General features: G+C 40.6%; 1 protein-coding gene across 1 annotated transcript in view; it reads left to right on the forward strand.

The window, feature by feature from the left end:
* The window catches only part of ANKRD13C (ankyrin repeat domain 13C), a 59,582-nt gene that overhangs the window by 25,613 nt on the left and 21,613 nt on the right, over positions 1–12,356 (forward strand). Inside the window, 3 exon segments of the mRNA XM_044671834.1 lie at positions 849–953; positions 3,052–3,137; positions 11,024–11,069. Coding sequence (XP_044527769.1) covers positions 849–953; positions 3,052–3,137; positions 11,024–11,069 — 237 coding nt within the window.

Here is a 12,356-nt window from a genome sequence, read left to right on the forward strand (position 1 = left end):
AGGAGCTCCCAACCCACTGCAAGGCCCTATTTGTGGAGCAGGAGGGAGCAGCCAGGAGCAGCCTTGCTGCCATTTTCCGGGCTCACACCACCTGATGGTGCTCAAGGTCTGGGGGGGCCCATCTTTCTTTTCTGAATCATTGGTGGCTGTGGTTGCTGAAGAGGAGGTGCTGCCAGCACCCATTTCTACAAGAGCTTCTTCCTTGGACTCTGACTGCATGGCTAGGCCCGGAGCTTGGGGGGCCCATTCAGTGGTGTTTGAATGTTGGTCATTGGGTCGGCATCGGCGCCTTCCCTTCCTGAGGTGCTCTCCATGGCAGCTGAAAGAGTGAGGAGTGCTGCTGTTGTTCCTGGGGCCTTTAGTGGGAGCTGGTCAGTGACTAGTATCGGGGGAGCGGAGATGGAAAGGAGGCAGCTACAAAAGATGGAAGAGCAAACGCCGGCGGGTAGACTTCGGGTTGCAGTCGGAGGAACGCAGGCCCGTAGCCACATGGGCAGATCCCTCCTGGGGAGGCAGGGCGCTAACACCTTATTACAAAGGAGAAAGTCTAGAGGAGGCGGCCTCGGGAGAAGGATGTTGAGCAACCACATGGATGAGCCCTGAACCTGTGGAGGTCTAGGTGTGAGATGATAATTAAATTCTGCACTGTGGCTTCATGGAAGTGGAGGTGACAGACTTTGGATGGTTTGGAATGCACTTTTTTTAACATGTGTTTTAAGTAGCATGACATTAAGTAGTTCTTTTAAACAATCATTGACTAGAATTCTTAGATTTCTTGAATGATTTTCTTTTTTATAGATGTGAAAATAATTGGGAATGTTCTGTTTAAAATGCCTTCTCTCTTGCAGAATGTGCCCATTTGCTTTTGGCCCACAATGCTCCAGTAAAGGTGAAAAACGCTCAGGGATGGAGCCCTCTGGCAGAAGCCATCAGCTATGGAGACAGACAGATGAGTAAGAAGTCGGGACTGTTTGAGGGTGGATTCATGACAGGGATACCAAGAATTGGGTTTAGCCTACATGCAGGCCATGGTGTAGTGAGGAGTCCTCCACTTCTTCCTCGAACTAGGCACTTGCTACTTTTTTCCCATTTACATATGGAATCCTGGCGATATTCCTAATGGACTGCTCCAGTCCTGGGTTCTCTTTTGCTCCTCCTTGTTCCTTTGCCACTGTTCTCCCTCCATCTTTATCACCCAGTCTTACACCTGCTACAGTCTCTCAGGCTCTGAACTCAGCTACTCAGTAGTGAGGTGACCCCTGTGCAAGTCACTTCACATCCGTGCCTCAGTTTCCTCATTTGGAAAGTGAAGATAAAAATAACACTCCCTTGGGTTGTGAGGACTGAAGGAAGTCCTATTTGCAGAGCACTTGGCACTTAAGTGCTTGTTTCTTTCCTACCTCCTTTCCTCCCTCTCTCTACCCCCTCTTTTTCTTCTGCCTCCTATTCCTCTCTCTTCCTGTTTCTCTCTTCCCCCTCCTCCCCAGTTCATCATTTCTCTGCCAAGAGGTTGGTAGGGGGCATGCTTCATCGTTCTGCTTTTGGAAGTCGTGTTTGGTCTCTCTCCTTTGATCAGAGCCCCAAGGTCTTTCAGACTCGTTTCTCTTCACGTTATTATTATGCTTCTCCAAATTCTACACATTTTACTCTGCACCATTTCCTACTAGTATTTCTATGTTTCTCTGAATCTGCCATGTTCCTCCTATTTTTAATGACACAGTAGAATTCCATTTATTCACATCATTCAGCCCTTCTCCAATTAGAATGCTAACCCTAGTCTTCATCTTTGCTGTTACATCCTGTCCCTAGACTCTGTTCTTTTCTGTTCTCAGGCCACCACCTCTGCTCTCTTTTCAGTATCTTGACCCTGTGGTTAACTAATGGCGCCATCCACTTTGAAATGCCCTTGGATCTCTTGGTCTCTTGTCCTGTTGCCAGTCATAACTTGCCCAGCCCTTGCTAGTGAAGGGCCACCCATCCAGCACCCCTTCCTTTGGGATACTTGGTGTTACCCTGCTCTCCAGGCTTTCTCTTTTCAGTCTCCCCCCAACTCCCCACCATGGATGTACCAAGAGCTCTCTCCATTGACCTCTCTTTAGACTCTTGGAGATCTCTTTAGTTCCTGCTCCCCGTTCTGCAGATCCAGCTCTTACTACTTCCCGAGGAGGTGTCCTGGTCTTTTCTTTATTTTATTTTATTTTATTTTTTCTGTCTGGATGTCCCATGGGCATCTCAAGCTTCAACGTGTTTAAAACAGAACTCTTTGTCTTTTCCCCTAAACCCATTCTTGTGACAACTATTACTTTAGTAATCTGCTTCCTTCCCGCCTTCCTTCTTTGCCCTTCCCCTGCAGTCGTCACCCCCTTATTGGCATAATTTTCAATAACTTGGGTGTATCTATGCCAGGTGTAAAGTGGGACTTTGCACATCTCAGTGGTGGTGGTGGGGGAAGACGCTTTAACGTATTGGCTGAACAATCTGCCTGTTATCTAGCTCTCTACCATGAAGTGTTTTAGATATGGGGAAGTTAGTGAGATTTGGAGAAAAAGATGCTGTAGGTGATTTCCAGATCTTTTGAATTTGGAAGAGATTAGAGAGTTATTCAGATGTTCCTTCCCCTGCCCCACTTCCTGGCATTAGTTACATTGTTAGTTTGGGGATTGTTATTTTTATGTTGTTATTAGATACTAACATTCTGCAGTAGCCTGAAGTGCTAAAGTTCTTCTTTATCTCAAGTTCGACACAATGAATTGATTCCAGGTTGCCCATCTTATACAATAGGATTTTGGGGGTTGTAGCTGTCAGCAAATTAACTGTGAGATTGTTGGTTGGGTAAGGAAATGGTAGTGACTTGGGGGTGGGAATCCTGAGTTCTGGCAGCCATGCATGGCATGTTCTTTCTGAGTATTTTGGAGTTAGGGAAATCACATACGTGCATGCTTACATAGCTGATGGCCTATGGGCAGCATTTCCTGTTGGAAGCACTTAAAAAAATTTAGCCAAGTGAAAATAAATGAAACTCTTTTAATTAATTTTTTTTCCCCCTTTTAGTTACAGCACTTTTAAGGAAACTTAGGCAGCAGTCCCGGGAAAGTGTGCAAGAAAAGCGACCTCGATTATTAAAAGCCCTGAAAGAGGTGAGCTCTCCTTCGCTGGTCAGTGTTGTATTCAACTGTCATCTTTTCAGAATCAACTTGAGGAATATCCCAAACTGATTATCAGGTGGACTCAGAGGACCTGGCAATAGAGGGAGAAAGCAGAGGATAAAGGATGCACCCGTCATTCACGACTATTCTCATTGGTAGTCTGCATGCTCTTTGTCTCCTGAGATGAGGGAGGATCAGAAGAGGGAAAAGAGTTTTCCCCTTGCCAGTGCCATGTGAGGCAAGAATCTACTGGCACGGCCACCATTTCCCCCCTTCTGTGGTGTTTTTAAAAAGTAACCACAGAAACCATCAAGTCCTGCTTACATGGCAGCCATGAAGCAAAGGGCGTTGCCATGCAAGGAAGTGAAGTAGCATATGCTCCCAGCTCTCCTTTGGCTTATGTGTCTAGGAGGGGAGGCTTAGTGGGAGACCGACTGGTCATGGCAAAGAAGTGTATCTTTGGTCTTTCCTTCTCTCTGAGAAACAGTGATGAAGATGATATCAGGGTATAGTTCAACAGGAACTGGTGTGCAGAGGAAGGAGCCTGCAGGATTCATCTTTAGAGCCTAGAATTTTGTTAAGGCGGGTACTTCCTTGCTATTAGGAATTGCAGGATTTCTCTTATTTGATTTATGTTGTTGGAGAGTTGCAGCAATTAAAAAAAATTCGTGGCTCTGCTGCTGCTGAAGGAGTTGTGGGCCTCTGCACAGTTAGCCAGGCTACTCCTCAAATAGCAGACCTGCTATATACTGTCAGTTGATAATAAGTAAGACCTTCTAGAAGTCACATTTTCTTAGAAGCTGGGGTTATCTTCATGCCATGGTGGTGGGGTGGTGGGTGATACATTTGTACTGTTTAATCTTTATAGGTTTGTTCAAATAATGATGTTTGAATTCCTGACATTTTATTGTAAAAGTTACAGTTTATTATTTCCAGTTTAGACTTTTAGATTAGATCACAATGGTTCCTTGACTAGTTATGGTTAATTTTGTTCTAATTTATTTTTTCTTAGGCCTGATAGGATGACATTATGCTTCAACTGTAGTCAGGTTCTTATGGCCTTCTATAAATGTTTTCTTTTTCTTTTCTGAAATATGGGGATAGAGAAACAGTTTTTAAAAATCAACGTTGAATTATAAAGAATAGATCAAGTGCAGATTGAACTTCTTAATAACTTGCTTTATAAAATTATTGTGCTTTAGATATTAAGAATATTTAAAACATTTTTGTTTACTTAAATTAGAAAGATTGACAGTTAACAGTGGTGATAATGGCTACTGTTCTCCTTATGGTATTATGCAGCCAAATCTAAAGAATTAGATTATTCTTTATATGGGATATTTTGCTTTTAACATGATTATTATGTTTTTATAGCAATTCATAAACACTCTTTCTAATGGCAGTAGGCATTTAAAAGTTAAATGAACACAGTTTGTATTCCCAGTTCTGTGGTCTGTATTTACCTTTTTTATATTAACTGTTCTCTCTTTTTTAAAGATGATTGTATTGTGTGAAATCATAGGTCAAAATGTTAATGTTTTCCATTTTGGGAGCACGAGCCAGATACCATATTAACAACTCTGGGCTAGCAGAGGTATAATCAGGCCAATTTGGTCTTTAGACATTAGAGCAGTGTTGTCAAACTTAAATATAGGACCAGGAAACCACTAAATCATAAAGGACCCTGATGCCATTTATTGACTTAGAAAATCATGCAATAACATTATCTCTGTCCTACTGTATTTTTATTTATTTTCAGAAATATTTCCTAATTACATTTTCATCTGGTTTGTGTCCCATCGGAGTGTTGTCTGCTGCTTGTATGGGGCCTGTTTAGCAGATCTGCTTGAGAGCTTTGGGCTTTGCTAGGATTTTGCCTTTTTTGCTTTTTTGATTAACGGAGTAACTGACAACAAGAATTGGAAAAGGGCATTTCAGAAACCTTTAGCTTTTCCAAAAAACAAAGCCTTTGCATTTTTAAAGGTAATTCTCTGCATATGGGGGGGCAACAAGGCAGAGTGGACAGAGGGTCAGGAAGACAGACTCGGGTTCAAATTAAGTCTCTGAGGGTTTGACTCCAGGTAAATCAGTTGACCTGGACAGATTTTTCCAACACACTCCTTCAAGGCTTACTGGAGAAGGCAAATGTGGGTTGATGCTTGCATTGGTAGAGACACTTTCCATTCCTAGGTCCCCAACAATGGCCTAGTTATATACTCTGGTCCTTTTCATTTTTTGTGTAGATTTGTGCAGGTTTTGCCTAGACTTTTTTCATATGCATTTGAGTAATTTTTATTGCCAAGTACATTTTCAATTTCCTAAATGCCATCTTTTTACAAAGCCCTCACTTGCAATGCTTTCTGTGGAGAGATTCCTGTTTCTGAAAAGGATTTTCAGAGAGTCATAGAACCTAAGAGTGACAAGGGACTTGAATAGACATCTTGACCAACAGAATTGAAAAAGATTCCTCATCTGAAGTGGTGGTCTAGCCTCAGTAAGATCCAAGGAGGGGGAGCAACCATGACCAACTTTGAGGGTAGCCCATTCCACTTTTAAATAGCTCTGACCACCAGGAGGCTTGTCCTCTTTTTTAAAATTCTAAATTCTCTTTGTAACTTCTGGCAAACAACTCTAATCCTTTTTCCATGTGATAGTCCTTTAGATACTTAAAGAAGGCTTCCCTGTTTCCCCTGACTCTTCTTCTCTTGACTAAACGTCTGTCCTCTTATGCCTTCGGATCAAGCCAAGACCCTTGACCATTTTGTAGAGCTTCTGAACACTCCTCACCTTATCAATGTCTTTCTTAAACCTTGAACGCCAGAACTGAATTCAAGACTCACGATACCATCCATTCTGTGCAGAGCACAGTGAAGCTATCAACTTCCTGTTCCTGGAGGCTGGGTTTCCTTTCTTCCAGCCTCACATGGCATTAGATTTTTGGCTGCAATATATCACCCTGTTTACTCCAGTGTGAACTCACATGGAACCATTCAGATCTTTTTTTTGGAATAATTGTTGTCTGACCATACTTCCTGAACTGCTCTTTTGAAGTTGATTTTTTTGTTCTCAAAGTATAACCCTTTATGCGAATCTCTTCTGAATTCTATATTTCTGGATTTAATCCAATTTTGTGGCTTTTCAGCATTGATTTGGATGCTAATTCTCTCATCCTGTGTGTTATCTGTACCTCTCCCAGCTTAGTATCTTCTACACATTTTATGAGTTATGCCTTCTGTGCCTTTTATATAAGTCATTGATAAAAATATTAAATGGCACAGGGCCAAGAACAGATCTGCAACCTTGATATTGAACCAGCAGCAACTATTCTTTGAATCTGCTTGTCCAAACAATTTGGAATCATCTGATACCTAATTGGAGCCTCCATTTTCTCTGCAGCATTTCCTGTATCTGTTAGGTTAGAATACTGTTCAAAAAGGAGGTGAGGATAGACTAGCACAGCCTATTCTGGAAAAAGCTGAGCTTACACTGTGTAATAATGGCTTTTTTTCTAGGTGTTAGCTAGAACGAGTGAAGGTAGATGCTAAGTTCCAGGTGTTAGCTAGAATAATTAAATGATTTGCTCTAGGAGTGTTCTAGAAATTAGTCATGATGACTAACCCCCATGGTTTGCCCTCACTATTCTCTTCTTATTTGTTTTTAAATAAGGACCTTTCAGTGACTTGTGATTTAGCATTCTTCTGCCAGGTCTTCTAGGATCTAAGGATGTAAGTCACCTGTTCTAATGACAGCTTGGCCCTCTTGGATGCCGTGTCCCTAGTTAGGGTATGCCCCTGGTTATTTTGAGTTTGAAGGTTCTTGTCTTTGGCAGGGAAAAAACCAGAATCAGAATTAGAGACCAGGCCACTGTCCAGGTACCACTGGTCTACCCTCCCCACTCTAGGCTCTTTGCTCTTCTTCGAATCTCCTTTCTTTCCCATTGTGATTTTAAAAAACACAATCATCTTTTTTTTTATTCTGCATGTTAGCATTCCTGATGCCATTTTCATAGGATAGGCAGATCACGTTCTTTTTTAAAAAATCCTTATCTTCTGTCTTATGAGTAATTCTAAGACAGAAGGGTGCCAAGGGCTAGGCGATAGGGGTTAAATGACTCGCCCAGAGTCACATAGCTGGGAAGTGTCTGAGGTCAAATTTGAACCTAGGACCTTCCAGCTGCAGGCCTGGCGCTCTGTCCACAGCGCTTCCTAGCTGCCACGGCAGATCATGTTCTTTTTAGTCATCATTTGACCTTCCTTCTCTTTTCTGTACATTTCTTTTTAAAGTCTGAATTGGTGACCAGGTCCTTGTCTGTCCCTGTCAGTCTTTTTGGACAAATTCTGTATTTCTTCTTCATTGGATTCACTTCCCTTTGTGTCTTCAGAGCTTTATCCTTGAACATCGCTTATCCCATAAATCCATGCAATCTTGCCTTTGCTCTGAACTCTTTGAAATTAATTTTTTTTTTAGAATGGAGGTACACACTAGACTGGCCCTTTTTCTTTCCTTTCTTCTCCTATCACAGACTCTTTAGGTCTTGGCCATTCATATTCTGGCAGCTCCTATTTCTCATGAATGAGTCATATCTGCAGCATTGGCTTTATGTTGCCTTTTACATTATCAGATCACAGCATGATTATCCTTTCCCAGGCAGCACATTTATTGTGGACTCTATAAGAGACCTGGTTGGCATGGACTCTGCCCTCAGTGAGCTTTCAGTTTTGCAAGGCAAAACAGTTCTGTCCTGTTCCCTATGTCAGTTGTGCCATAAAATAAGAACAAACAGAGCTGTTTGCAGAGACAAAAAAATGTCTTGGAAGAGGTGACACAGTTTGAGGAAGGCATTCTAAGAAGCAGCAGCAAGAGGCAGCTTTGGTTGGTAGAAGCGGAGTTTTCTGAGAAGAGCAGTTTGCAATTGGACAGGAAAACTAGTTTGAGAGTGGAAGATCTTTGAACCTTCTGTCAGGTCTTGAATAGAGATGGATAAAATTAATTTGATGATGCTGTATCAAGATGGCTTTGGTGGACATCTACTAGATCTAGGGAGACTGGTGTCTTGAGAGGTTGGCCTGAAATAAGGGGAGATAATGGAAAGGAAAAATAAAAGTCAGAAAAGCTGTGAAGTTGGAACATCAAGACTTAGTATCTGACTGAATGTGGGAACCAGTGAATAGGGGCTAAAGGGACTCGGGTGACTAAGGTTTCCAGGTTAAGTGCTAAGGAAATGTGGTATCATTAGAGCAGTGATACCCAAAGTGGGTGCTACCGCCCCCTGGTGGGTGCTGCAGCAATCCAGGTGGGGTGGTGATGGCCACAGGTGCATTTATCTTTCATATAATTGCTATTAAAATTAAAAAAAAATGAATTTCCAGGGGGCTAAGTAATATTTTTTCTGGAAAGGGGGCGGGAGACCAAAAAAGTTTGAGAACCCCTGCATTAGAGGAAGATGAGTTCAGTCTATAATGCTGGTGCAATGATCAGTTTGAACAATTCTGCAAGCATTTGGAAGTTTGAGAGTATATGAAGATAAAGGGAGAGAAAATTAGGACTGTGGTAAATCATCCCCATCTTTATAATGACCAAGAGTTGAAGCTGCGGGACTTAAAATTGCAGTAAAGAAGTCTGGACAAAGACCAGCACTTCGTAGACAGAATTCCTTTTGAGGTTATTCTAGGAAGGACCTGCAGTGTAGATGCAGACGATTAAAGATTCTAAGTGGCTCCTGGTGTAAAGTTGGAAAGATTGGTAGTGGGAAGGAGGACTTCTTTACATCCATCTCTTCATCTAGACTCTCTCTCCTGTTGTTCTTTGGGAACATGAAATATCCATATTGGTTCTCAGGAAAGAGTTGGGGAGCCTAGTCTTTTTCTGGAAAGTTAGCCATTTCTCTTTTCTCAGAACCTTCAGGTTTCCTCCTGTTGTGGAAACTGTGGGAGCCACACGTAATTTGGGGCTTTTTTGCCATCATAAGAGCAGTTATGGGAGAACTGGATACAGGTGATCCATACAGATAAGTTTATGCCAATTTCTTAATGTTTGCTTAAGAAATTGCTTACTATTTATAGTGTCCAATGGACCAAGTGGAGTAGTTTCCCAGGTGATCCTCACCTGCTCAATAGACACAATGTGCTGTGTATTAAGAAAGGAATTTAGGGTTGTGTTCATTTCTGGGCTTAAAACTGCCAGCAGAATTATTGATCACCGAGAAAGTGAATTATTTTTCCCTATCTCACCTTGGTCCATACTATCTGTCACCTAGTAAGTTCTTTGAACAAATGCTTATCAAGTGCACGACCATCAGTATTTTTTCAGGTGTGAAAATGTTTAGAAATTAAGAGGTGTGTGTGTGTGTGTGTGTGTGTGTGTATGTATATTTTCCCATATATGTCATGATTTGGAAAAACTGTTATTGCATATTTATGACATTATATTTGGTATAATTCTATGTAAGTTTTACTTGGTTTTCACTATTAGAGAGAAATTATTTTTTAAGATAGTTTAGAGGAGTTTGATTCATGCAAACATGGAAAAAAAGACACAGCTGTCTAATGAATATTAAACTGATATCTTGCTGAATCTTTATCAGTACCATTTATGTTTCCACTGGATTTAGATGGCGCCTTCAACAGTCACTTAGTTCAGCCCTCTTCAGCCGACACTGAAACCCAACAAAAGTTACACAAGTAGTGAGTTCTCGTACTGGGACTCTCCAGATCGAGAGTTTTTTCAGTCTCAATATTAGTCACCTGCCCTAGCTTGAGGAGGTTGGCTATATCTGTAAGTGTGGGAGCAAAAATTGAACCCTGATTTCTCCTAGGAACAAATTCAGTGCTCCTTCCAGCCAGTTGTCTCAGAGAATATCCTTTTTTTGGCGGTAGTCATTTGATAAGGGCCACACACATGAGGTCATTAGGAGGCACGAGACTGTATTTCTTTTAACATAGTATTTATATTTTTGGATATGTTCTGGCCTTCCATTAAGTGAAATTTTCAATAAAAGTTAATAGTATGTTTCTAACACCTAGTAGAACTTAAAGACCAGACTTTAATTTGAGTGAAACTCATAGGCATAGAATTTGGAAGGCCCTCAGAAGCTATCTAGAACAACAGATACCAAAATGAGGCCATTGCCTGAAAAGGACTAAGGAGCCCCCAGTCTATAGTGCAGCTCTAATTGTTTTTGCCTCCGTTTAACCCCTACTCTACCTGGTTCTGTTCTCCATAGGGCTCTAACATGATAGCCCGTCAAACACTTGAAGACTTGTCCCTCCAAAGTCTCCGCTTCTCTGGCTGAACATTACGAGTTTCTTTTTAACTGCTCCTTCTGTGGTATCATCTGAATGTTCCTTACCATTCCATCATTCTGGGTGCTTCCTTTGATCTCTATTCAGTGTCAGTGGCCTCCCCAAAGTATAACTTAAGAATGATGTTTTCCTCCCTTTTGTTAATGGAGTATTTTGCATATAAATTTTAACAGTCATTCATAGACTTATGGAAATTTCAGGGTTTTTTTGTTTCTGATTTTGGGGGGGGTTGTTTCTTTTTTTTGTTTGCAATATCATTGTAAGCTGGTAAGACCAACGACAAATTACATCAATAAGAAAAGTTCCATTTGTCTTTCAGTTCTTTTTCATATTTAGTTAAAATGATTCCGTAATATCTTATCGTATGAATACATGAAAGAAAATGTTCTATTGCATTGTAACTTTAAAAGCTGACCAGGTTCTGTTTTTCTGAGTCCTAAATATTTGAGATTAATTCTGACTTTATCATCCAGTCCTCTGAAATTGAAAAAAATAGTTTTTAAAAGGATAATATTAGCAAGTTTAAGAGCTGCTAAATGATGTGCTTTTAGTAACTATTACTATTTCATTTCTCAGCTAGGTGACTTTTATCTAGAGCTTCACTGGGATTTTCAAAGCTGGGGTAAGAAGAATGCTATATTTTACTTTTAAAGTGATTACAGATACAGACTTGCCAGGGCAAACTTGATTTTCCAAGAATTTATCCTCAGGATAAATGTGAGACTTGCATGAAGTTTTGTTGAGTGATTTCCATCATAATAAATTTTGCATGCGAATGGTATTAAAGCCTATGTACTTAATTATCCAACTTGAATAGTCATTTCCATTATTCTTTTAAAAGTCCAGTTGCCCCCTCCTCCATTACAAATGACCTGGACAAAAACCAGTAACAAGAAATTCTAATAATTTTACCAGTGTAAGGCTGGAGTTTTTAAACTGATGAAAGAAATAATAAAGTGTATCTTAAAGGATTATTATTATTTTTCTTTAAGCTTTTTTCTCCCTTGGTTGAAATATAACTGCAGAAATATAATTAGTTGCTACATTAAAAAGACATGTAAGTAGCAAGTATTAAAAATAAGAAACTTGAAGGCCAGCATACTAGTCTTCCCACTAATGTCGAGTTGCTAGCCCTGCCCTTAGTTGCATGTAAGCTCTCAGCCCCTTCCACTTGACTAGAAGACTCTTCTGATTCATTTAGTTCTTGGAATCAGGGCCTCCTCAGTGCTTGGACATGACCAGGATGAACTTCAGACTAATTTGACTTAAAAGTGTCTTCAAAAATGATATTAACCACGTAGAAGCTATTTCCCAATAAAACCTTAGGATAGAATGTAAACTCAATATAACATTGGATATTTAATAAGACAAACCAAACTGTTCTTTTTCTCCCAGCTGCCAGTTGCTTTTCCTCTGGGTTACACAGAGCTTTTGGTCTCCTTCTGTAGGCCATTTGAGCTCATTAATGGGAACATCCTAAAGGAGCTTGGAAGATAGACCTCTCTTTCCCTTTCACTTCCCCTTAGCCTTTCTTTCCCTCTGTGGGGAGAAGAAATAAATTCGAACCTAACAGTGCATGTGATTATAGCATGACTGTCTTTCCATCAAGTTGAGTAGTTTTTTGTTTTTTTTTTATTGCTTGAGAAGGAAATTTCCCTCTCAAAAATCTCAAGTTTCAGATACAATATAGTAGATTTTGTGCCTTGGCCTTCATTTCCTTTTATTGTTCTCTTAGTAATAGTGCAATTATAGACTGTACAAAGATTTTAAAAGACAGATTTTTAGGGGGGAAATGCTATAATTGGACCAATTTGGTATGAATAGTAGGAGTTAGGTGGGAGGCCCCTGAAGATGATGTCAGTCAGGGTAATTATAGGGAATGTGTAGACAAGCTCCATGTAGATGCGCT

Source organism: Gracilinanus agilis, chromosome 4 (assembly GCF_016433145.1).
Source record: "Gracilinanus agilis isolate LMUSP501 chromosome 4, AgileGrace, whole genome shotgun sequence".
Lineage (NCBI taxonomy): Eukaryota > Metazoa > Chordata > Mammalia > Didelphimorphia > Didelphidae > Gracilinanus > Gracilinanus agilis.